Here is a 24,108-nt window from a genome sequence, read left to right as displayed (position 1 = left end):
TCAAAGTGTTACCATCTCTTAATAGAATCCCAGTAGTAGTCAAAACTCTCGTGCAGTTGCTCAACAGAGCTTGTGTGTGGTCTTGTCCTCCCCTCCTAAGGCACCAACTGCTTTGGCCAAACATCTCTGAGGACATCTGAAATTGAGCAAAACTGAACTGTGCAGAAAGAAAGGTTGCCTGGTCTGGTGAATCTTGATTTCTGCAGCGATACGCAGATGATGGGGTCAGAATTTGGGGTCAGTAGCATGAATCCATCGACCCAATCTGCTTTGTGTCAGCAGTTGAGTCTGGTGGCTTTCACCTAGTCTTTTTCCAATCTTAAACTGTCCAATTTAGGTGAACCTGTGCCCACTGTAGTCTCAGATTCCTGTTTTTGCTGACATGAGTGGATCCAGATATGGTCTTCCTTTGCAGGAGTGAAAAAACCACTGTCTGCTCCAGTCTTTGTTTGCATTCATTTGTGTTAATCAGATACACCTATTCCACTCTAGTGCGACAGAACAAAAGACAATAAAGCAATGCGGTAATGAAAATTTGGTCAGCTCTAGTAACTGTTTCACTTGTATTAGAGACAATATAGAGGATTATAAACAGGAAACTTGTTGTTTTTATAATATGAAAGACATTTCTCCAATTATCTTTTTAATATCATAGAAATTGGTGAAATTTTAAATCTGAATGTAGTAGAATGGTATAATTGAGGTATAATTAAGTGATACTTAACTAGTCAATTTAAACATGCAGCATGTTGGTTTTCCAACATGCTGTTAAACCATATGAATTTTACTTTTTTGAATAGCATCGAAATTAAAGTGACATTATTTTGTATCTGACTCTAGTAGAGTTAAGCGCCAGTGGTAAAACTATTTAGGATCTTAAAGGTGTCAAATAAACCACTGATAATGCTCATCAGATAAGTGGTGAACCACCTTTGAAATTATAATACAAATCCATCTGCTTGTCATTACTAGTAGTCAAATAAGGAAGTATTTCAGACAAAACACTTTATTAAATATGAGTGAATGAAGGCTAGAATGGTGATTTTTACTCAAGGTACAGATGACATAGTGAATTTCGGTTACATTTCACTTAAGGTGGGTGTATGAGTGTGTCAGATGGCCCCTCCCTCATTTTACCTCAGGTCACCAGCTAAGGAATTTCAATTAACATTATGAGAACTATCCAAAAGGACTGTTCAATAGAATAGAATTAATGTGAATTGGAGGGATGTTGCCAACTGGCTTATCTGAAGGATGTGTGAGATTCTGATTTAGTAGAGCCTCTGATCATCAACACAAGGAAGACAGTTGTAATAAAATTAACTTTATTAACACTAGACATGTGAGAGTAAATATCAGAACTACTAAAAGATACTAATAAATTAATATGTACTGCTAATGAATAATAAACTAATGATTAAACAAAAGATGCCAAATCAACGTGAAAAACTGCATGAGTTGAACAAAGAATGGATAAATGCAATGCTGTTGAGTTTAATCTAGCATTGAAAGAGAATTATTTGGTAGTAAACATCTTATGGGGAAACCTCTTAAAGGCTCTGGCAAATGACTATATACTTATTTATCATTAACTTAATTAAATTAATAATTTAACTATTATTTTTTATGAGCTGACCCCAGATAAATGTTATCTAAGCAAATTAGGCAAACCTATACTACAATTATAATCTAATGCCAAGATCTCTGGAAAGAGGTTTGGTAAGCTTATATTTACGTTGTACATAGTCGGGTGATCAGTGCGGTGGCAGAGACTTCTTCCACTGGTGGTTCAGATTGTGTGTAGTGGTAAAGGCTCAGAGTCACATTCCAATAGTCGTTGCCACGCTTTGCTTGAGAACGCTGACCTCCAATCATGCCAGGAAGGTCTTTAGAGTCTGGACCATGCAGTTGTGTTATATCCAAAAGTCGACACAGAGTCCTTTGCAGGCTGGGCTGTCACTGAGGAGCCATGTAGCTCAGGCAATATCTGCTGATGCAGGGATCTTTACAGTCTGGAACACGCAGCTGAAGGAGTTATCATGGTTGGGCATTGACTGCTAACACAAAAGGTCCTTAAAGGTTGGAACGTAGTGTTCCTATTAATGTCTCTTTCCTCGTCAGGTTAGAAACTCAGAACAAGGAGTTGCCAATCAGGGAGATACCTTTATCCCTTTCTTCTAAGAGATTGTAATCTGGCGTCTTTACATTCCAGCAATGTGATTGGTTATTGATGCCAGAAGTTGCCACAGTGTAGCCCACCTAGTGTGGATCTCATTTGCATAGTGTAAAGTACACAGTAGGAGAAGTGTCTTTAAAGTTTGCCTATGCATTTTTACTTTTCAAAAACCTCTTTCAAAATGTTATAGGCATTGTGCTGAACACACAGAGTCCAAACATAAGAAATTGTTTAACCATGCATTCATTTATGTGTCAGTAGGTCAGCTCATATAAACTGTTGTCAATAATCATTATCCATTAACAGAAACTGTTCTTTACATGAATGTGAAGTGGATTTGTCACAGTTTGTCAAAAAAAGATGTGTGATTTATGTCATGTGAAAAAATAAGTACACCCCTTGCTTTTTTGACCTATTTGGACAAGCAAACATTTGATCCTCTTTTTTGATCTGTCAAGTGACACATACAATTGACATTTTGTAGTATTTTTTTTTTTTTTTTACAATTTAAATGAACAAAAAACAGATCAGTCACATGGAAAAGTAAGTACACCCCTACATTTACAGTGCCATCCACTAATATTGGCACCCTTGGTAAATATGAGCAAAGAAGGCTGTGAAAAATTGTCTGTGAAAAACTTTTGAGCTTTTATTTTTAAAAAATCATAAAAATACTCTGCTCTTATGGATATCAAACAATTACAAACAAACCAGAGGTTTGTTGAAAAAAAAAAAATCTTTGTCAAATATATGTGTGCCACAATTATTGGCACCCTTTTTAGTCAATACTTTGTGCTACCTCCTTTGCCAAGATAACAGCTCTGAGTCTTCTCCAATAATGCCTGATGAGGTTGGAGAATACATGGCAAGGGATCTGAGACCATTTCAAGGTCCACGCTGGTGGACTCTCATCTTCAGTTCACCCCAAATGTTTTCTGTGGGTTTCAAGTTAGGGGACTGGGATGGCCAGGGCAGGTACTTGATTTTGTGGTCAGTAAACTATTTTTGTTGATTTTGATGTATGTTTTGGATCATCATCCTGCTGGAAGATCCAACCACAAACCATTTTAAGCTTTCTGGCAGAGGCAGTAAGGTTTTCATTTAATATCTGTTCATATTTGAGAGTCCATGATACCATGTATCCTAACAAAATGTCCAGGTCATCTGGCAGAAAAACAGCCCCAAAACATTAAAGAGCCGCCACCATATTTAACTATGGGCATGAGGTACATTTCCATATGGCTATCTCTCTGTGTGCACCAAAACCACTTCTGGTATTTATTTCCAAAATGCTCTATTTTGGTTTCATCTGACCATAGAACCTGATTCCATTTGAAGTTCCAGTAGTGTCTGGCAAACTGAAGATGCCCGAGTCTGTTTTTGGATGAAAGTAGAGGTGTTTTTCTTGAAACCATTCCAAACAAGTTGTGGTGATGTAGGTGACTTTGGATTGTAGTTTTTGAGACTTTATAACTCCAAGATGCAACTAATTTCTGCAATTCTCCAGCTATGATGCTTGGAGATGTTTTGGCCACTCGAACGATCTTCTTCACAGTACGTTGAGACAGTATAGGCACACATCCTCTTCCAAGTTGATTCATGACATTTCCAGTTGACTGGAACAACTACTTTTTGTTTTTTTTCTTTTTAAAAAAAAAATATTTTTATTGAAACATATGGCACATTGGGGGGAAAAAACTTCAGTACACTGAGAACTACATTTATAAAAGGAGGGGAAAAAAAAAGTTAGACATTATTTCGTATATCTCAGTGAATCAACAAATTGAGAGCCATACTTGTTTTGTGTACAGATTAGAACACACAATCATACTTTCATACATACCCAGTAAAAACAAAAAGAAATAATAATAATAATAAAAAATGAAAAGAACTAAATAAAAAGTAAAATAAATGAATAAACTAAATAAACATTTAAATAAATGAAATAAGGGGGGGGGGGGGGGGGGGTGGTTCCCTCAATCAGAAGACAAAAATGGCAGAGATTTGAAGAAGGTTAAGAAAGGCTGCCACTTCCTGTAAAACTTATCGGAGTTGGCACCCAGAGAGTACCTAATCTTTTCCAATTTTAGAAAAGACATTACATCCCTGAGCCACTGAGTGCTGGTGGAAGGCATTATGGATTTCCAATGGAAAAGAAGGCGTTGTCTTGCTAACAAGGAGGTGAACGCCAAGAGATCTAATTGGTTCGAGTTGTACCTGTTGTTATAATCCTCCGGATACCCAAATATGGCAATATGGGGAGAGAGTTTAACGGTAACAGACAGTATTTTTGAGATGCTATCAAAATACTTCTGCCAGAAGGAGGAGAATAATGGGCAGGAATAGAACATGTGTGTTAGGTTGCAGGGAGAGGTGTGCCATTTATCACATCTGTCAGTGACAGTGGGATAAATCTGTGACAGACATGTTTTGGAGAAATGAATCCTGTGCAATACCTTCAACTGTATCAAAGAGAGACGAGCACAGGATGAGCTTGTGTGGATCTTGTTAAGGGCAGCGTCCCACCAGGCTTCATGTAAGGTCAATCCCAATTCACCCTCCCAAGCAACCTTGATTTTAGTGATAGGTGAGCTGTCGTAGGATAAAAGTTTATCATCAATTTTTTAAATAAGAGATTTCTGAAGAGGGTCAGAAGAGAGAAAATCATCCCATAGTTGATTTGGGGGTGAGGAGGGAAAAGTAGGAAACAATGATTTTGCGCAGTGTCTAACTTGAAAATAGCGAAAAAGATGGGACGGTGGAAGGTAAAATTCACTCAACAGATCTGTAAAGCACCGTCCCTATAGAGATCTTTGAAGGTTTTGAGAGCTTTGTTGTGCCAGATAGCAAATGTGGGGTCAGATAGTGCAGGTTGGAATGAGTGATTTTTCAATAAGGTAGACGTGGAAATTAATTTAAAATTCTTCCTGAACTGGTACCAGATTTTTAGAGTTGAACTAACCACTGGGTTATCTGTAAAGCCAGAGAAGTTGGTGGGAATAGATGAGGTAAGCAGAGCCATTGGAGAGGACGAGCCACATGAATGTACCTATAACATACACCATGGGGAATGCGTGGGTCTCGACCAAAATAAGATTTTATGAATATGTCATGCCCAGTAATACAGCTGGAAATTTGGGAGAGATAGGCCAGCATTGAGTTTACATCTCTGAAGCATTGACTTACTTATTCTGGGTGCCTTTCCACACCATAAAAAGCTAGAAATGTCCTGATCAATAGTCTTTAAAAATGTTTTGATAAGAATAGAGGGAGACATTGGAATAAAAAGAGGAACTTAGGCAGGATATTCATTTTTACCATGTTAATTTTTCCTATAAGCGATAGAGGTAAAGACCTCCATCGATGAAGGTCAGTTTTGATTTTAGACATTAATGGACAATAAATATCAGATTGACAATAAATAGACAATAGACAATAAATATCAGATTGATTTAGTTGTAATGCCAAAGTATTAACCGGATAGCACTCACTCTTGGAAATGTTAACTTTATAACCTGAAAATGAACCAAATCTCTGGAGAAAGAAGAGAATTCCTGGTAAAGAGTGACTTGGGCTGGAAACATACAGTAATAAATCATCCGCATAAAGAGAGAGTTTAAATTCCATTCCCAAACGTGATACCCAGTGAGAGAGGGGGAGGACCTCAGATAAATTGACAAGGGCTCTATAGCTAATGCAAAAAGTAAAGGAGACAAGGGACAACCCTGCCGAGTGCCTCGGGATAAAGTAAAATAAATTGATTGCATACCATTGGTGGAGATACTAGCTTGCAGGGATGTGTACAGAAGGCATATCCAAGAAATAAATGTATCACCCAGTCAAAATTTATGTAATACAGTAAGCAGGTAGTCCCATTCAACCCCGTCGAACACTTTTTCAGCGTTGACTGAGATCACTACTTCGGGGGTTGTAGTGGAGCGTTTGGTGTAGATAATGTTTAAAAGGGTGCAGACATTATAAAATAACTGACGCCCCTTTATAAATCCAGTTTGTTCTTCTGAAACAATGATAGGAAGAATTCTTTCCAAGCGACCAGCCAAAGCCTTAGCAAGAATCTTAGCATCCACATTTATCAAAGAGAGGGGTCTATAAGAGCTGCAGAGATTCGGATTTTTGTCTTTTTTTAGAAGCAGATTTATAGAGGCTTGTCGTAAAGTAAGAGGAAGAGAGCCATCCTGCAGAGATTCCTTATATACAGAATGCAATAAAGGGGACAGTTTAGATTTAAATCTTTTGAAAAATTCTACTGGGAATCCATCAGGGCCAGGAGCTTTATTGTTTGCATGCTATTTATGGCTAGGTTGATTTCCTCTAAGGTTAATGGTGAATCAAAATCTGTAGCAACATCTGGGTTAACGGTAGGGAAGTTGAGACTGCTTAAAAAAGCATTAATTTCAGAAGTCCCAGATGGAAATTCCGATGTATATAGAGAGGAATAGAATGAGCAAAAGACTGAGTTAATGGTATTAGTGTCTGTGTGGAGTATGCCAGATGCATCTTTTATTTGAGGGATCATGCGCGAGGTTGCCTGGCGTCGCAGTTGGTGGGCCAAGAGTCGGCTCGTCTTATCACCATGTTCATAATATGCGGAGTGTGAACGTAGAAGGCGCTCTGCATCAGCAGTTGTAATAAGGTCAAATGCAGTCTGTAAGTCAACCCGATCTTTAAGTAAGGCCTAAGAGGGGCCAATGACCAATTACCGATCTATTCCGTCAATTTTAGTCGATAGCTCTTGAAGTTTGGCCATGCGCGTTTTGTTTAAATGTGCGGAGAAGGAAATTATTTGGCCCCGTAAGTACGCTTTTATTGAGTCCCACAGCAGAGAACAGGAAATAGGTTCAACCTCATTCTGATTGATTTCAATAAAATCGTCAATTGAAGCTGCAATAAATGTATTAAATTTGTTGTCTGACAAAAGCAGTGTATTAAACCTCCATGGTGTTGAATATCGGGGTTGGGGGGAAAGCTGAATATCCAAAGAAAGCACAATAGGATGATATTTAACCATCGACACTCTGGAAATAAGTTTGGCATCGATGAAAAAGTAATCAATTCTAGAGAAGGACTTGTGCACCTGCGAAAAGAAAAAATATTCCTTGATACTGGGATTATAGAATCTCCAAGGATCAATGCAACCATTCTTGGCCATGAAATCAGAAAGCGTGCTTGACATTAGTGAGGGTGTCATGGTCTTGGGAGTAGAGCGGTCCAACCTAGGATCAACAACGCAATTCATATCTCCTCCGAATATAAGGAGAGTGTTATGTAATGAAGGGAGGCACTCAAAGAGCTTATTCATGAAGTGTGGGTCATCAAAATTTGGGGCGTAAATATTAACTAATAATACAGGGACATGTGACAATGTACCTGAAATTATTAAGTATCTGCTATTTTCATCTAATATTACTTTGGAAGATGAAAAGTGAATTAACTTACCAATTAAAATGGAAACACCCCTGGCCTTAGAGTTGAAATTAGAGTGAAAGACTTCAGAAATCTATGGACATTTTAAGCCTAACCTGGTCTGTGGTGCACATGAGTTTCTTGTAGAAACGCTATGTCCGCATTGAGCCATTTCAGATGAGCAAATACCCTAAATCTTTTTACAGGGCTCCCCATGCCTTTAATGTTCCAGCTCATAAAGTTCACATGTGAGCCAGAATTTCCAGTATTAGTGGACATTTATCAAGTGCTTATGGCAGGAAGAAAATGAAAACGAAGCATCGCCTCCAAGAGAAGGAAAAGGGGAGAGGAAACAAGAAGGGGAAAAAAATAGATAAATAAAAATAAAATTAATAATAAAAATAATAAAAAATATTAATAATAAAAAATTATAAATAAAAATAAAAGAGAAAACACTCACACATTCCAAACAAACACTTGGCAGGCCAAACTGGCAAGACAGTGAACAGTCCCACCCACTCCCACCCTCCCCATAGCACTTATATCGTCCCCATCCGCAAACAATGGAGAACCCAGTGCAAACTCCACAAGGAGTCAAATCCCTAACAGAAAAGCTAACAGCTGCTGACCCAATAGTAATAGTCAACCAAGGTCGGGCTCCTGCAAACTAAACAATGATAAAGAGCAAGGCACGCAAACATATTCACTGCAACATCATGTGTTTTAGAGTTAATAGTCGTCCAATTCCATTCTGGAGACAGATAATCAGCCTGTTGTGTTATCAGTTTTCTTACTTGATCAGTGTCTTAATGAAGGCTCTGGCGTCCTCCGGGGATTTAAACTCCCTCTCGGTGCCGTCATGTGTAACGCGGAGGCGTGCCGGATAAAGCAGACCAAACCATATTCCCGGTATCTCACGAAGCTGGCAGCGGATGTCATTGAAGGCGGCACGAGCACGGGCTATCTTTGTGGTATGATCGGGAAAGATAGAGACAACCATGTCGCCAACCTTCATCCGTTGTTGGGCTCTGGCCCGCCGCAGGATGTCCACACAGTCCGCATGGTAATGGAGTCGGGCGATTATGGGACGGGGCGCTCGCCGGGTTTGGGCTTTGGCTGTAGGGTGCGATGAGCGCGGTCCAGAAGGGGCTCTTTGTCCAGCTTAAAAGCCTCTTTAAGCAAGTGGAAACAACTGCCGGTGTGGAAGAGCTGGTCGAGTCTTCAGGGACACCCGCAATCCTTAAATTTGTTGCGCCGCGACCTAGCCTCGATCCTCGCATTTATTTTCCACTCTCACCAGCTCAGCAGAAAGGTGCTCCACTTTAGCCTGTAGCGTAGAGATGTCATCACAGCAGGTAGAGAGCGAAGTTTCCGTTTCACCCACGGTATTCTTCAAAATACTCACATCCGACTGGATATTCGTAATACTGACCGTCAATTCCAACTTTACGGTCTGTAGCTCTTGATGGAGGTCAAGTTTTCGCCCAAGGCCGCCTGGAGCTCAATTTTGAAAATAGCCAGATTTGAATCCCATTGAAATGATGTGGAGGGGGATTTGAATCAGGCAGTACAAGCAAGAAAACCCTCAAACTTCTTGCAATTGAAAGAATATTGCATGGAAGAATGGTCAAAAATTCCAGCAAGCCTGCTGGACAATTATTGAAAAAAGCTTAGAAGTAGTTATTTCTGCTGAAGGGGGATATATTAGCTTCTGAGGCCAAGGGTGTACTTACTTTTTCCAGAGAAGAATATCCCATCCATTGCTATTTCTGTTGAAATCATTGAAAAAGCTATTTTTCCTTGTGGTGGTGTTCAAGTATATCAACTTGATTAATAGGCACTGTTTCAAAGATGATAAAATGTTTCCTGTCCCCAGATATGTCAAAAATGCCAGCAATTTCCATGGGGTGTACTTGTTTTTTCACATGACTGTATGTATGAATGGATTTGGACCTGTCTATATGGCCTTTCTTTGTTTCAGCCACTGCTGCTGCTGCTTCTAAGGAATCCTAGTCTTGAGTCCTAAGGAATTTTTATGGCAGGTCTGGCCAAACCTTAGGAACGAGTTTGGTGGTTAGGGTCAACCTGTGGTCCAATGAGAAGTCCTTCCTCGTGTGGGTGAAGGGGGTCCTGTCCTGTAAGAGGTGTCTGGCAGTTGTTTTAGCAGGTTATCTGATGATGCCAGGCTTGTTTGTTTGTTCACTAAGATCCAATCACAATGTGACAAACCTTTCTCCACCCTGGTAAGTAGAGAGGGGCCCTGTTATAAACAGGAGATGGGTCCTGGAATGCCATCTCAATTGCTGTTCACTACATTCGTGTCCTCTCCATAGTGTTATGAACATGAAACCATGGTGCTTTTTTAACTAATTAATTTGTTCCTTTATGAGACACATTTTTATAAACATCCAGGGGTCTTCAGTCTTACCTATTAACTGTTTTATGACTGTTTATGTCCGACAGGGCATTTTCCTTACTTCCTGCTGTCTGGAGAGGAACTTGGCTGATATGTTCCACCTGTGGAGTGACATATTTAACTGGTGGGTATCTATAGACAGAGGGTGAATATGAACATGAAGCATATTGTTTAATAATATGATACTCATGAAAAAATGATGTTAAATGCATTTTTTTTTATTTAAATTTGCCATTATAAAAGAGCTTTTTGTGTTCTAGTCCTCATTTTGATGACGAGGAGAGGTTGAGAGTGTTGGTGATGATGTCAGCTCAAGAGTTATCCAATGGAATTTCATATTCGGGCCATATTTATGCAATGACACGGGCAGGGCGATCGCTCACGCCTACCGCTGATCTGTATGAGACTTTCACTGGTATGGACCAGGTAAGTTACTCAATATCACATCATGTATTCTGCATGACATGGGTTATCTGGCAAAAAGTTTACATTAAAAGGGTTAAATTGCAGTTGCTTAGGATAATCTTTATATTCTTTTTTTTTAAAAAATTATTTATTTATTTTTTTATCAACATACTGAAAAACCCAACATATTCTATTATAAGTGCACTTCTGAATTCTATCAGAAGTGTTTGTGATATTTGTTTGCAGTGTAACACTTCTTCTGTTTTCTCTCAGGTAAGGTTCATGAAAAGAATAGCTGAGATGCCTGATCTAACATCAGTTTTAAGGAAGCTGCCCAGAATAAAGAGACACCTCCTGAATCCAGATAATATGAGGTGCCAATTATCTAAACTACATGCATCTCCCTAATTTGCTTAACCTCAGTACATATGTCGGCATTCTAAAGATAATTTATACACGTCTGATTGCTCCAAAGCACAATATTGTATTCAACATTAGAAATGCCAATGCGACCTTTTTAATGTCTTAGCACCTTTATACCTCCCAAAAGTCTAGACACGGTTTCACCTCCCAGTGCTCTGAATACCTTGTCTTATTGTCTCAAATATGACAGTTCCACTTTTCCCCTTGCCTTAAATACAAAACAGATACACTTCTCAGTGTTGCAAATCCCATTTATACTTCCCAATAATAATACTTACTCTGAATCATTCAAACCATCAAAGTGAAATAAAACAATTTCCTGACCCAGTTGTGTAGGTCTACCTACTGATTCTACTAAGCTTTGTCAGTCATGTCATTCAGCAACTGCTGCTGAGATTTCGTCCTAAAAATTAAAGCTCATAATGCTTATAATATAGTGATTATGCTGTATTTATTGTGATGGTTTTAATCAAAAGTAAAGACATTTTGAAATATTTTGTCAGTTATACACAGGAATAAAAATTATTTTAGTCATTACTAAAATAGTGCTACATGGTAGTTATTTTATCCAAAGTTGTTAGAGATACAAGCTATTGTGATTGGGTCATTAACAGGCAACTGATTCCAGCAAGCTGTGAACACGTGGAGAACATATCCTTTAAATTTTTTGACGCAACTACATTGAGTAAAAAAGGTTCATATAGAATTGAAAAATCTGAGGCTGGTTTCCAGGTGCACTATACACTACTACACCTCAAAAAACTACACCTACTGTACACCACATTTTACACCCAAAACTATGGTACCAATGATCAAGTATAATCTTCCTGTTCCTCAAATTGCTTTGTACTATTCTAAACCTCAGTAACTCCAACTGAACAACCTAAACATTGCACTAATCAGTTTGATGACATCGAAAAGAGGACCTGGTTATACTTGAAGCAACTTTTCTTGAATTGCAGCACAATGCAAATGATACAATAATGCAATTTTGTCCTTTACTTAACCTTGTTAGGTGTGCAATTAACAGCACTCCTCAGAAGATGGCAGATGCTGCAGGTGAGCTGGAGAGGTTTGTGTATAGTATAGCCTCTAACAAGAAGGGGCGGAAGTCTGTCAGAGCAGTTATTGCTGAGGTAATTAACCAGACCTGCTTATTTGAATCAATCTTCCAATGTTAAAATGTATTTTATTCACTGCTATCGCCTTGTACATTTGTGTGTACACACTTATTTCCAGAGACCATTGGATCCTCAGGCTCCTGCTGGATCAGTTGCAAGTTGTAACCTTGTCTCTGTATGTACATTTATACTACAATGCATTATTCAGCATTTATTACACTGCACTTGTTTATGCAGCTTTTGTATTCTAATTTGCATTCCTGCTTGGTTTTTTAGGAGGCTCATTTTAAGCCATGTCAGATGAAGACTTATTTCGAATTTCCATTTCCTGTGTACTTTGTTAGTGAGTGTGTGCGCACTGTACCCTTTACACATGAGGATTATGCCAGGTAAAACACACATGTCTAGTGTTCTTTTACCACATTTAAACAAATGTCTTAATAGTTTGTTTACACATTGCTTGTTGTCTTCTAGTTTATGTATTTTAGGAAGGATGATGACTGCTAAGTTTCTACATGCAGAAATCAGAGAGAAAGGTGGAGCCTATGGAGGAGGAGCAAAAATAGGAGGAGATGGCTTGTTTGCCTTTTACTCATATAGGTAAGAAAATGAAACAGCTGCTACAGTATATGTATGATTTGGAAATTGTGCTGCATTCTTCACTATGCATATTACTCTGACAGCTGCAACTGACAACTCAATACACATTCAGAAGGAATAAAAAGCTGCATTCCAAACTATGGAGAACATTCTGTACACCTATGACAGCAATTTTGTGTATCTGCATTAGATTTGACTGCAGTTTCATTTAATATAGAAAATCAATCAAACCAATGTTGAAAAAAATTTAAATATAATAATACTCAAGTGACATTAGTTAATTTAATTGCTTTTTAGAAAATGAAACCAGGACTTTGGCCATTAGTGAATGTAATACCACATTGGACTGCATTTTACTTTCATCAGTGCATTGTAGTTGTGCCACACTGAAATGCAATTACTGTCCAATCATAGCCCTAAAACCTAATTAAGGGTTACGCCCTAAATATTATTTTCCAAGAAGCATTAACATACTTGTAACAGAACTCCCTTTATAGGCAATAGATATCCCTGTCCTAGTTAACTAGCATGAGGATGTGTTTTTGATAAAGACTATGAAGCACTTCTTCTTCAAGCTCTGGATATGGGTGTCTGCTAAATACTGTAAACATAATAGAACTAGCCAATTTAAAGTATATTCCATATATAAAAGTACAGAAAAGTACAGAAATCCATGTAAAGAACACCTGCTCATTTATGCAGTTATCCAATCATGCTCATCAACTAAAATATTCAATCTTTACAACCATGGTGAGCAGAAAAGCATGTCATCATGCATAGCACATTGAACCTTGTGGTGGATGGGCTTTAACAGCAGAAGATCACATCAGGTTCCACTGCTGTCAGCCAAGAACAAGAATCTGAGGATGTCTTTGAACAGGCTCACCCAAACTGGACCGTTAAAAATTTGCAAAAAAAAATCACCTGGTCTTTTTCTAGTCTTAAGGTGTCCCGTTTTGATGAGCCTGTGCCCATGATGGCCTCAGATTCTTGTTCTTGGCTGACAGGAGTGGAACCTGATGTGGTCTTCTGCTGTTGTAGCATATTCTGAGAGATTTTTCTGTTCACCACAATTGTAGAATGCTTATTTGGTCACCATAGACTCAAACCAATCTGGTCATTCTCCTCTGATCTGTCATCAACAAGGCCCCCCCCCCAAACAACATTCTGTGTAAACTCTTGAGACTGTTGTGTGTGAAAATCCCAGGAGATCAGCAGTTTCTGAAATACTTAAATCAGCCCATCTGGCACCAACCTTCATGCAATGGTTAAAGTTACAGAGAACACTTTTACCAATTCTGATGTTTACCAATTAGCTGTTTTGGTTAAGTTGTCACATTCTCCACCATTATATGTAACGAAAATTAGTTGTTTAGATTGAGCTATCTGTATTCTCCACCAAATATGTAGGAAAGACTAGCAGATCAGCTTGAAAGGGGAAATTTGGCTAATTTAGTTTTGATTAACTATTCGTCCAGTGATAAAGTGAACTTAGCGTATTCATTAATTATGCATTAGATATTACCTCCGTGGCCACCGGCAATAATATTCTAAATACAGGGAAACATTGTTTTAAGAGCATGAATCAAGATCAGCAAGTCAAGGCAATAGACTTCGTAAACAGACATTTATCTTTTAGAACAGACAAGCCTTTATTGAACTATTCTGCACCAGTCTTAGCTAGATTATGGGGTGTTGCTTGCCTGTTGATGGGGTTTCCGTGGTGTTGATGGGATTCCCGTGATGGTTATTGGTTTGGTCAGCGTTTGAGTGGTATCTCATAAGACCAACCGGAATGGTAAATGAAATAGCGTCTAGTATGAGGGATGTTTGAAGAGCTGATGGCAGATGTGGCCTTGTCTGATCTCCCCAAAGTTGATTGGGGCTCTGGAGACCCCTACTGCCTCTGTCCCTGTGATGAGATGAGAGTTGAGTTGAGTGAGCCAAGAGCAGAAGAGAAGAGAGTTTCTTGGGTGTCGTTGGATTTTTAACTCTTTCTGGCTATGCCAGCCCTTTAAGGGTTCCAACTAACCAGAGATTGTTTTATGGCAGGGTGTAAGCCATATGCTTCGCCCATGATGTTAATCAGTTCATTGTCTCTGCAGATGGGTGGTTCTACATTTTTTCATGATGTGTGAATTAAACTTGTTCAAAATATTAACATGTACATATAACGACATTCTACCCATTGAGTGAGGAAATCACTCAACGAACAAGGACATGCCACACAAGACATGTATTTTATTGTTAAGTACACTACTAGTAGTAAAACACAATAATCATACTAGTACTACCATACTAAAACATGCTAAATAAATTACATAATTTTTAGCAACTAAGTGGTTATAAACATGAAGAAAACCTGGCAGAAAATAGGTGATTGGAGTTTTAAAGTTGTATTCATTTTCAGTCATTGTTTCTTGTAGGCTATGTGGGGTGCTCTGATTGTGGAACGTGTGAATGGGGGCTTTTGGTAAATTCTACCCTGAGGGAGTAAGCTATCTCATTCCAAAGGGGGAGTTTCCTCCCCTCCTTCTCTCCTTTCTTCCTTAAGTTCCTTAATGTGAAGGTTCTTCACATTACTGGTGAAGGACCTTGGATTTTCTCTGTTGGGTAAGCCATCTGGTCTTACCTGTATCTGCATGATTTTATGCATTGTGCTGCTGCCAACACATGATTGATTTACCACAGCTCAATCCATATCTATCAGCCAAAGAGACAACCAAGCGTTCAGTTTCAGTTCCGGTGTAAATACGCTGTGTGAATGTGGCTGCCACTTCACACCAGCATTACCTCTCTCTGGTCCATTTCTCTTTTGTCTACTGCAATAAGTTCTATGGCTGCTTTCCCTCTGTTGCCAACTTATTTTTGGATAACTTACTGCGTGACATTCGGGACTTATTTGAGTCTGCTTGGACTGCCTTTACTGTCCTTGAGTACTAGCCTCAGATGGTCACCACTGCCACATTTGCTGGCTAGGCCCATTAGAAGATAACCACTCTACACTGCAAGGGAGCCATGCTGCACTGGATAGGCCTTTTGGAAGGAAGCTGCATTATATTGCAAGGGAGCTGCATTACACCGCTAGGGAGCTGCGTTACATTGGATTGGCACCTGATAACTGCTGAATACTGGAAAGGAGCTATACTACACTGCTTCAGCATACCATGACCCCTCTTCCCATCTGCTCTCTGTCTGGATACTTTAAAGGAGCTCCATGCTGGATTCTGGAGAGGTGTTATGCTACACTGGTTCACCGTACCATGAACCCTTCTTGGTGTTGATGTTGGTGAGTGTTTCTTCACCTGCTGATTCAGATATGTCTATCTGTATCCTTGACAGGCTGGGTAACTAACTGGTGTTGATCTTACTGGGTTTTGGCTAACGTGGTGCTGCTGTGACTAGTGTGGTTTCTCCTCTGTCTTGTTTAATTGTTTTCATTTCCCTTTGGCTTTACCATATGGTGAACACGATTAGCTCACCACTACCATTCTCTAAACTTTCTGTTGTTCTTGATCTTTGTATACTTGCCAGCAATAGTTTCATAATGGCCAGTTTGCATCCACACTTAGTCTCTACAACATATGAGTACTGTCGGATGCTGCCTGAGGTATATTCATCACTCCCCGCTATAGTCTTTGTTTGTGCATTACTCATCTCCAACTGCAGTCCCGTTGATCTGGACAAATAGACTGGATTTTCACAAATGTACACATGAGAAATTTGGTTCACTGAGATATTTAGTTAAACACAACCATTATTTTGATAGTATCACATGAAATGTAATTCACGAGCGTCCTCTGATTTGTTTGTTGTCCAGAAAAGCTGAAAGACTTGAGCAGCCCACCTAGGGACGCCAAGATTTGTCATGAAAATTAGACAAACACCAGTAGACTCATCCTCTCAGGTGTAGGAGTTTATTGCAAAAGATACATACAGGAAGTAGAATGAGCGCACTCTGCCATGCTACTCTACATTCATGATACAGTGCATCCAGAAAGTATTCACGGCGCTTCACTTTTCCCACAGTTTTTTGTTAGTCTTATTCCAAAATGGATTAAATTCATTATCTTCCTAAAAATTCTACAAACAATACCCCATAATGACAACATGAAAGTAGTTTGTTTGAAATCTTTGCAAATTTAATAAAAATATATTTTTTTTAAAAAAGCACATTTACATAAGTATTCACAGCCTTTGCCATGACACTCAGAATTGAGCTCAGGTGCATCCCGTTTCCACTGATCATCCTTGAGATGTTTCTACAACTTGGAGTCCACCTGTGGTAAATTCAGTTGATTGGACATGATTTGGAAAGACACACACCTGTCTATATAAAGGTCCCACAGTTAACAATGCATGCCAGAGCACAAACCAAGCCATGAAGTCCAAGGAATTGTCTGGAGACCTCTGAAACAGGATTGTATCAAGACACAGATCTGGGGAAGGGTACAGAAACATTTCTGCAGCATTGAAGGTCCCAATGAGCACAGTGGCCTCCATCATCCGTAAATGGAAGAAGTTTGAAACCACCAGGACTCTTCCTAGAGCTGGCTGCCCGGCCAAACTGGGCGATCAGGGGAGAAGGTCCTTAGTCAGGGAGGTGACCAAAAACCCGATGGTCACTCTGAAAGAGCTCCAGCATGTCTCTGTGGAAATAGGAGAACCTACCATAAGAACTACCATCTCTGCAGAACTCCATCAATCAGGCCTGAATGGTAGAGTGGCCAGATCGAAGCCACTCCTCAGTAAAAGGCACAGGCTCAAACCGGGGCGAAGGTTCATCTTCCAACAGGACAACGACCCTAAGCACACAGCCAAGATAACAAAGGAGTGGCTACAGGACAACTCTGAACGTCTTTGAGTGGCCCACCCAGAGCCCAGACTTGAACCCGATTGATCATCTCTGGAGAGATCTGAAAATGGTTGTGCACTGACACTCCCCATCCAACCTGATGGAGCTTGAGAGCTCCTGCAATGAAGAATGGGAGAAACTGCCCAAAAATAGATGTGCCAAGCTTGTAGCATCATATTCAAAAAGATTTCAGGCTGTTATTGGTGCCAAAGGTGCTTCAATACAGTATTGAGCAAAGGCTGTGAATACTTATGTACATGTGCTTTTTTTATTTTTAATAAATTTGCAAAGATTTCAAACAAACTTCTTTCATGTTGTCATTATGGAGTATTGTATGTATAATTTTGAGTAAAATAATCATTTAATCCATTTTGGAATAAGGCAGTAACATAACAAAATGTGGGAAAAGTGAAGTGCTGTGAATAGTTTCCAGATGCACTGTATATATACACCAATGGTGTTGGTGTAGGTTGCATGTCTGCTACTTTCTATAAGGAAGTCAAAATCGTTTGTCAGGCGGTTCCACTTTGTGCTTTCAGGGTCGTAGCAGATGTGCAGACATCTCTAAAGATTATAACATGTTGGCATAAGTTCAGAACATTTTGTACTTATCTAAGCTAGATAACATGACCTTACATGGCCTGACATATAGTGGGACAGGAACAGAAATATCTTACAGACAGTAAAAAATGCAAGAACTTAATACATTTCTCTCAAACTACAGACCTATATCCAACCTTCCTATTGTGGCCAAACTATTGGAAAGAGTTGTTGTCAGTCAGTTGCAGTCACACCTGTCTTCCAATAATCTCTGTGACCCCTTTCAATCAGGTTTCTGTCCTTTAAACAACACTGAAACTGCTCTCCTCAGGCTTGTAAATGATCTTCTCTCTGCTGCCTCTGGGGCCCTTATTCTATACGATTGTTATTCTTCTGGATTTCAGCTCTGCTTTTGACACAATTTCTCACTCCATACCCCTAACCTGGTTTTCAGCCATTGGTATATTTGGCACTGCTCTCTCTTGGTTTGAATCTTGAATCTTTGAATGGTTTGAATAAAAAAAATAATAAAACACAACCATTTTATATATGGTGCCTTTTCCAGTCATGCTGGACTAAATTTTCATTTCCCAGGCATTCGTTGTTGCCAACAACTTTCACTGGAAAGTTGCTAAATGACGCTAGAGGTCATCTGCTTATTAGCATATTCATTACATCATCGTGTCGTATTTGCCCTTTAAATCTGTGGGCTTCTCTCCTACTCTCTGTGCTCACATCTGTATTTTAATACAGCGTAATTCCCAATAAAGCTGTTCTCATTTACATACACATTTACAGTACTGGTCTCTCTTTTCTACATTTCGCTAGATATGTTGCTAGGTGCTTTTTTGATGAAAAAGCGTCGCTAAAGGAGTCTGAGAAGTGGATGGAGCTCTCTATCACAATAAGTGAGTGAATAGTGGAGGAGGAAGATGGGCTGCAGCGTGTCATATTTTGAGTGAAAGGATTGTATTCATGTTCTATCAAAAATAAATACTTTAAAGTTATTTAGCGATTTTGTATTTATTCACTTTTTATAAATTAAGCACTTTTTAAGCACCACTAGATAGAAAATGGTTATTTTCAAGGTTTTTACAGTAGTTACTTTTCAAAAAGCCAAATTCAAGCACCTTGTATGAACCCCGATTTTCGTATTCAAGTGCAACGGTTATCATGATGTTAGCTCGCTTACAAGCAAATAGGAACTCTAAAGATTACGGTAAAGAATTTAGGTTAAATGAAGTGTCACTAACCTTTATGTATTTTGCAAAATCAGTGAGATGTGTTGTTTTAGTGAAAACATTATTTACTGGCACACACACATTACTTACGGTACTACCATATTGACAACACTACAGTTTAAAAAATAGTGGCATTGGCAGTATTTGAAGGTTTAGTACAGTGCTGTGATTTGCCCCATCCCGCTTTCTTCTGTTTTTGTGTATATCTCATACTAAATTGTTTTAGATCTTCAAACGAAATAAAACAAAGGCAGGCTGAGTAAACACACAACATGGTTTTATTTATTTATTTTAATGAAGCCAAAAAAAATGTTATCCAACACCTGTCACCAATGTGAAAAACTAACTGCCCCTTAAACTTAAAATGTGGTTGTGCCACCTTTAGCAGCAATAACTGTAACCAAATGCCTCCAATAACCTTTAATTCTGTGTTCGGTTTATACCAGATGTAATGGGACCACTGTCTTCCAAATAGTTCCACTTTTGACTCATCAAGCCACAGAACATTCTCCCAAAAGTTTTGAGGATTATCAAAGTGTGTTTTCGCAAAAAAGTTCCCCTACGTATGGGGACTCTTGGGACATGGAGAGCTGTACTACTCCAAGACCTGAAAACTGGAAAAGACAGACAAACAAACAACCAAATAAATAAAATAAACCTTTGTGTGTGTACTTTAAATTGTTTTGAAAACTAATTCATATGCTAGATTCTACATTGACTGTCTTAACAGAGACCCTAACTGCTCTCAGACACTGGAAGTGTTCCGCAGTGGTGTGGAGTGGGCTCAAGATGGTAGGTTCACGCAGCAGGATGTGGATGAGGCCAAACTGTCCATCTTCTCCATTGTAGATGCACCAGTTGCCCCGTCGGACAAAGGTCAGCCATTTCACACAGCTTTTTTTGGTTGGTTGTAATCATTGCTTCTGGGTTATTTTTTATGTTTTTAACTTTATATTATAATGTCTGTGCTGTTTAGATGTTATTACAATGTCTAAGTGTTCATTTGATATGTTGCAGGTTTGGGGCTTTTTATGAATGGGATTACTGATGAAATGAAACAGGCTCACAGAGAAAGACTCTTTGCTGTCACACATAAAAGCCTTATAGCTGTGGCTAACCGGTAAGGCCATGTTGAACAGAAAAATAATGTGTGTCATGAGGAATATAATATAATCATGAGGAAAGGGCTAAGATTCCTCAGGAACATGGTCAGAAGCTGGTGTCTGGCTATGTATCACGTTTGCAGCAGATCATAACAGCAAATGGGTGCGCTACTAAGTACTAAAGATGCTTGCCATGAAGGGCATTGAATAATTGTGAGACTGGAGAAATCATTCTAAGTTGTATTTTCAGTTGAATTAGGGGAAACTACTTGAAGCATTTGTTGTGTTGAACTATTTCAATTGCTTTTGTTTGATTTGTTCATTGCAAACAGCTGAAAGTCTATAAATGTTGAAATACTGATTTGCAATGGGGATTGAATAATTTTGAGTGCAACTGCGTGTGTGTGTGTGTGTATGTATATGTGTATAATATAAATAAATATATATATATATATATATATATAATCACACAAAATCAGTGAGGGAAAGAAGTATTTGATCCCCTGCTGATTTTGTATATTTGCCCACTGACAAAGAAATGATCAGTCTATAATTTTAATGGTTTATTTGAACAGTGAGAGACAGAATGACAACAAGAAAATCCAGAAAAACGCATGTCAAAAATGTTATAAATTGATTTGCATTTTAATGAGGGAAATAAGTATTTGACCCCCTCTCAATCAGAAAGATTTCTGGCTCCCAGGTGTCTTTTATACAGGTAACGAGCTGAGATTAGGAGCACACTCTTAAAGGGAGTGCTCCTAATCTCAGCTTGTTACCTATATAAAAGACACCTGTCCACAGAAGCAGTCAATCAATCAGATTCCAAACTCTCCACCATGGCTAAGACCAAAGAGCTCTCCAAGGATGTCACGGACAAGATTGGAGACCTACACAAGTCTGGAATGGGCTACAAGACCATTGCCAAGCAGCTTGGTGAGAAGGTGACAACAGTTGGTGCGGTTATTCGCAAATGGAAGAAACACAAAAGAACTGTCAATCTCCCTCGGCCTGGGGCTCCATGCAAGATCTCACCTCGTGGAGTTGCAATGATCAGAGGACAGTGAGGAATCAGCCCAGAATTACACGGGAGGATCTTGTCAATGATCTCAAGGCAGCTGGGAGCATAGTCACCAAGAAAACAATTGGTAACACCGTGAAGGACTGAAATCCTGCAGTACCCGCAAGGTCCCCCTGCTCAAGAAAGCACATATACATGCCCGTCTGAAGTTTGCCAATGAACATCTGAATGATTCAGAGGACAACTGGGTGAAAGTGTTGTGGTCAGATGAGACCAAAATGGAGCTCTCTGGCATCAACTCAACTCGCCGTGTTTGGAGGAGGAGGAATGCTGCCTATGACCCCAAGAACACCATCCCCACCGTCAAACATGGAGGTGGAAAGATTGGGGGTGTTTTTCTGCTAAGGGGACAGGACAACTTCACCGCATCAAAGGGACAATGGATGGGGCCATGTACTGTCAAATCTTGGGTGAGAACCTCCTTCCCTCAGCTAGGGCATTGAAAATGGGTCGTGGATGGGTATTCCAGCATGACAATGACCCAAAACACACGGCCAAGGCAACAAAGGAGTGGCTCAAGAAGAAGCACAATAAGGTCCTGGAGTGGCCTAGCCAGTCTCCAGACTTTAATCCCATAGAAAATCTGTGGAGGGAGCTGAAGGTTCGAGTTGCCAAACGTCAGTCTCGAAACCTTAATGACTTGGAGATCTGCAAAGAGGAGTGGGACAAAATCCCTCCTTAGATGGGTGCAAACTTGGTGGCCAACTACAAGAAACGTCTGACCTCTGTGATTGCCAACAAGGGTTTTGCCACCAAGTACTAATTAAAATGCAAATCAATTTATAACATTTTTGACGTGTTTTTCTGGATTTTTTTGTTGCTATTCTGTCTCTCACTGTTCAAATAAATCTACCATTAAAATTATAGACTGATCATCTCTGTCAGTGGGAAAACGTACAAAATCAGCAGGTGATCAAATACTTTTTTCCCTCACTGTGTGTGTGTGTGTGTGTGTGTGTGTGTGTGTGTGTATGTATATATGTATGTATGTGTATATATATATATGTATGTATGTATGTATGTATGTATGTATGTATGTATGTGTGTGTGTGTGTGTATATGTGTGTATATATATATATATATATATATATATATATATATATATATATATATATATATATATATATATATATATATATATATATATATATAATATAAATATACATACATATACACACACACACACACACTACTGGTCAAAAGTTTAGACCCCCCCCCACACCACATTTTGGAATAATAATAAAGTTATCAAAACTCTGGAATAACGCAAATGGAACTATGGGAATTAGGTTGTGATGATAAAATCCTAAATAAATCAAAATAATTAAATATTTTAGCATCTTCAAAGTAGACACCCTTTTAGCCTAGAATTTTCAGAAATGTATTCTTAGCATTTTCTCAAACATTTTCTTGAGGAATCACGCTGAGATGCTTTTTATATAGTATTAAAGGAGTTGTCACCTATGACACTTACTTTTAGGAATATTTTGCTCCAAGTCATCCATTTTAAATATATATATATAGGAGCACAAGGTCTCTAACTTCCACCAGCTCTGTGATGTCGTCATGGAGGAGTGGAACAGGACTCCAGTGGCAACCTGTGAAGCTTTGGTGAACTCCATGCCCAAGAGGGTTAAGGCAGTGCTGAAAAATAATGGTGGCCACACAAAATATTGACACTTTGGGCCCAATTTGGACATTGGACATGTCCAATATGATATATATATATTTATTTCAAATAATATACCCACACACATGATAAATATTCCCATATTTGCTGAATATAAGATATTCTTCATATAAGAGTTTTGCAGTATTGTAAATAATGCATTTTGTTTGCAGGTATCTTGGTATCGGTCAGAGGACATGTGGAGTTGCAGTTTTGGGTCCCAAAAATGAGAGTATTAAAAAGGACCCATCCTGGATTGTGAAATAGGCACAACAATTTTGTGTTTTGGAAAAAGATGTTTGTTTGTTTTTTACTTTAAAAAAAAAACATAGACTAAATGTTACATGTAAACACAATATGCAATAGATTTATTAGTTGATATGACTCCCTAAAATATGCGTAACCTTTCAGTATCCTTTCAAACATCTTTTTCAACTTGGCAAACACATGCAGATATTAATTATTATTAAAGAGTGTTGACTGTAGTTTCTTATATTGTGTACTGAAATGAATCTTTCTTAAACAATAGGTTTTCAAAAACAGTATCATATTGCTGTCAGAGTAAACGTTTTTGAATGTATGCTGTGCCCTGATTTTTATTTTTACAATTTAAATGTAATATACAATGTCCCAGTTCTGAGAATGCTATACATTTCTCTTTTTGTTTGCTTGCTTTTCTTGCACTGCAGCTACTGCATTTGTTAACATGCTGGGAAAGTTATGCTGTCCTGGGACTTGCAGTCAATATGAAAGAAAATAAATATTTTACATATTGAATAATTCCTCTTGGAAATACACCTACTAAAGGGGTACTGCATATAAGCAAGTCAACAAACTTGTACTCTCTTGTGGATGTCCCTAAATATGACTGCTGAAATGAGCAGAATGTAGCATGTAGTTTGTTAATATACATTAGCACCAGAGTTGAGTGTAATGTGTTACTGTAATCTTTGTGTAATACTGTAAACTTTTTTCTGATTATGCGGTAATGTAACGCAAGTGATGTAAGTTTATGTAATTTGATTACAGTTACTGATGTCAATGAAATTATTAC

The 24,108-nt window shown here is 38.7% G+C and overlaps 1 protein-coding gene across 7 annotated transcripts in view; it reads left to right on the top strand.

Moving 5' to 3' along the window:
• Positions 1-23,834, top strand: part of pitrm1 (pitrilysin metallopeptidase 1) — a 101,551-nt gene extending 77,717 nt beyond the window's left edge. For 3 of the 7 annotated variants that reach the window (XM_047162485.2, XM_047162484.2, XM_017495337.3), the window contains 10 exons: positions 10,064-10,140; positions 10,277-10,442; positions 10,695-10,795; positions 11,860-11,980; positions 12,084-12,140; positions 12,242-12,354; positions 12,440-12,565; positions 19,932-20,077; positions 20,219-20,321; positions 23,228-23,834. In XM_047162485.2, the coding sequence (XP_047018441.1) occupies positions 10,064-10,140; positions 10,277-10,442; positions 10,695-10,795; positions 11,860-11,980; positions 12,084-12,140; positions 12,242-12,354; positions 12,440-12,565; positions 19,932-20,077; positions 20,219-20,321; positions 23,228-23,321 (1,104 nt within the window). In that variant the 3' untranslated portion in view covers positions 23,322-23,834. Of the gene's footprint in view, positions 1-10,063; positions 10,141-10,276; positions 10,443-10,694; positions 10,796-11,859; positions 11,981-12,083; positions 12,141-12,241; positions 12,355-12,439; positions 12,566-15,775; positions 18,171-18,788; positions 19,901-19,931; positions 20,078-20,218; positions 20,328-23,227 lie in introns of those variants that run through there. The other 4 variants (XM_047162487.2, XM_017495338.3, XM_017495339.3 and 1 more) reach the window with 4 other exon arrangements.
• The last annotated feature ends 274 nt before the right edge of the window (positions 23,835-24,108 follow it).

Source organism: Ictalurus punctatus, chromosome 20 (assembly GCF_001660625.3).
Source record: "Ictalurus punctatus breed USDA103 chromosome 20, Coco_2.0, whole genome shotgun sequence".
Taxonomy (NCBI): domain Eukaryota; kingdom Metazoa; phylum Chordata; class Actinopteri; order Siluriformes; family Ictaluridae; genus Ictalurus; species Ictalurus punctatus.
The sequence above is the reverse complement of the archived record's forward strand: the minus strand, read 5'-3'. Positions and strand labels throughout refer to the sequence as shown.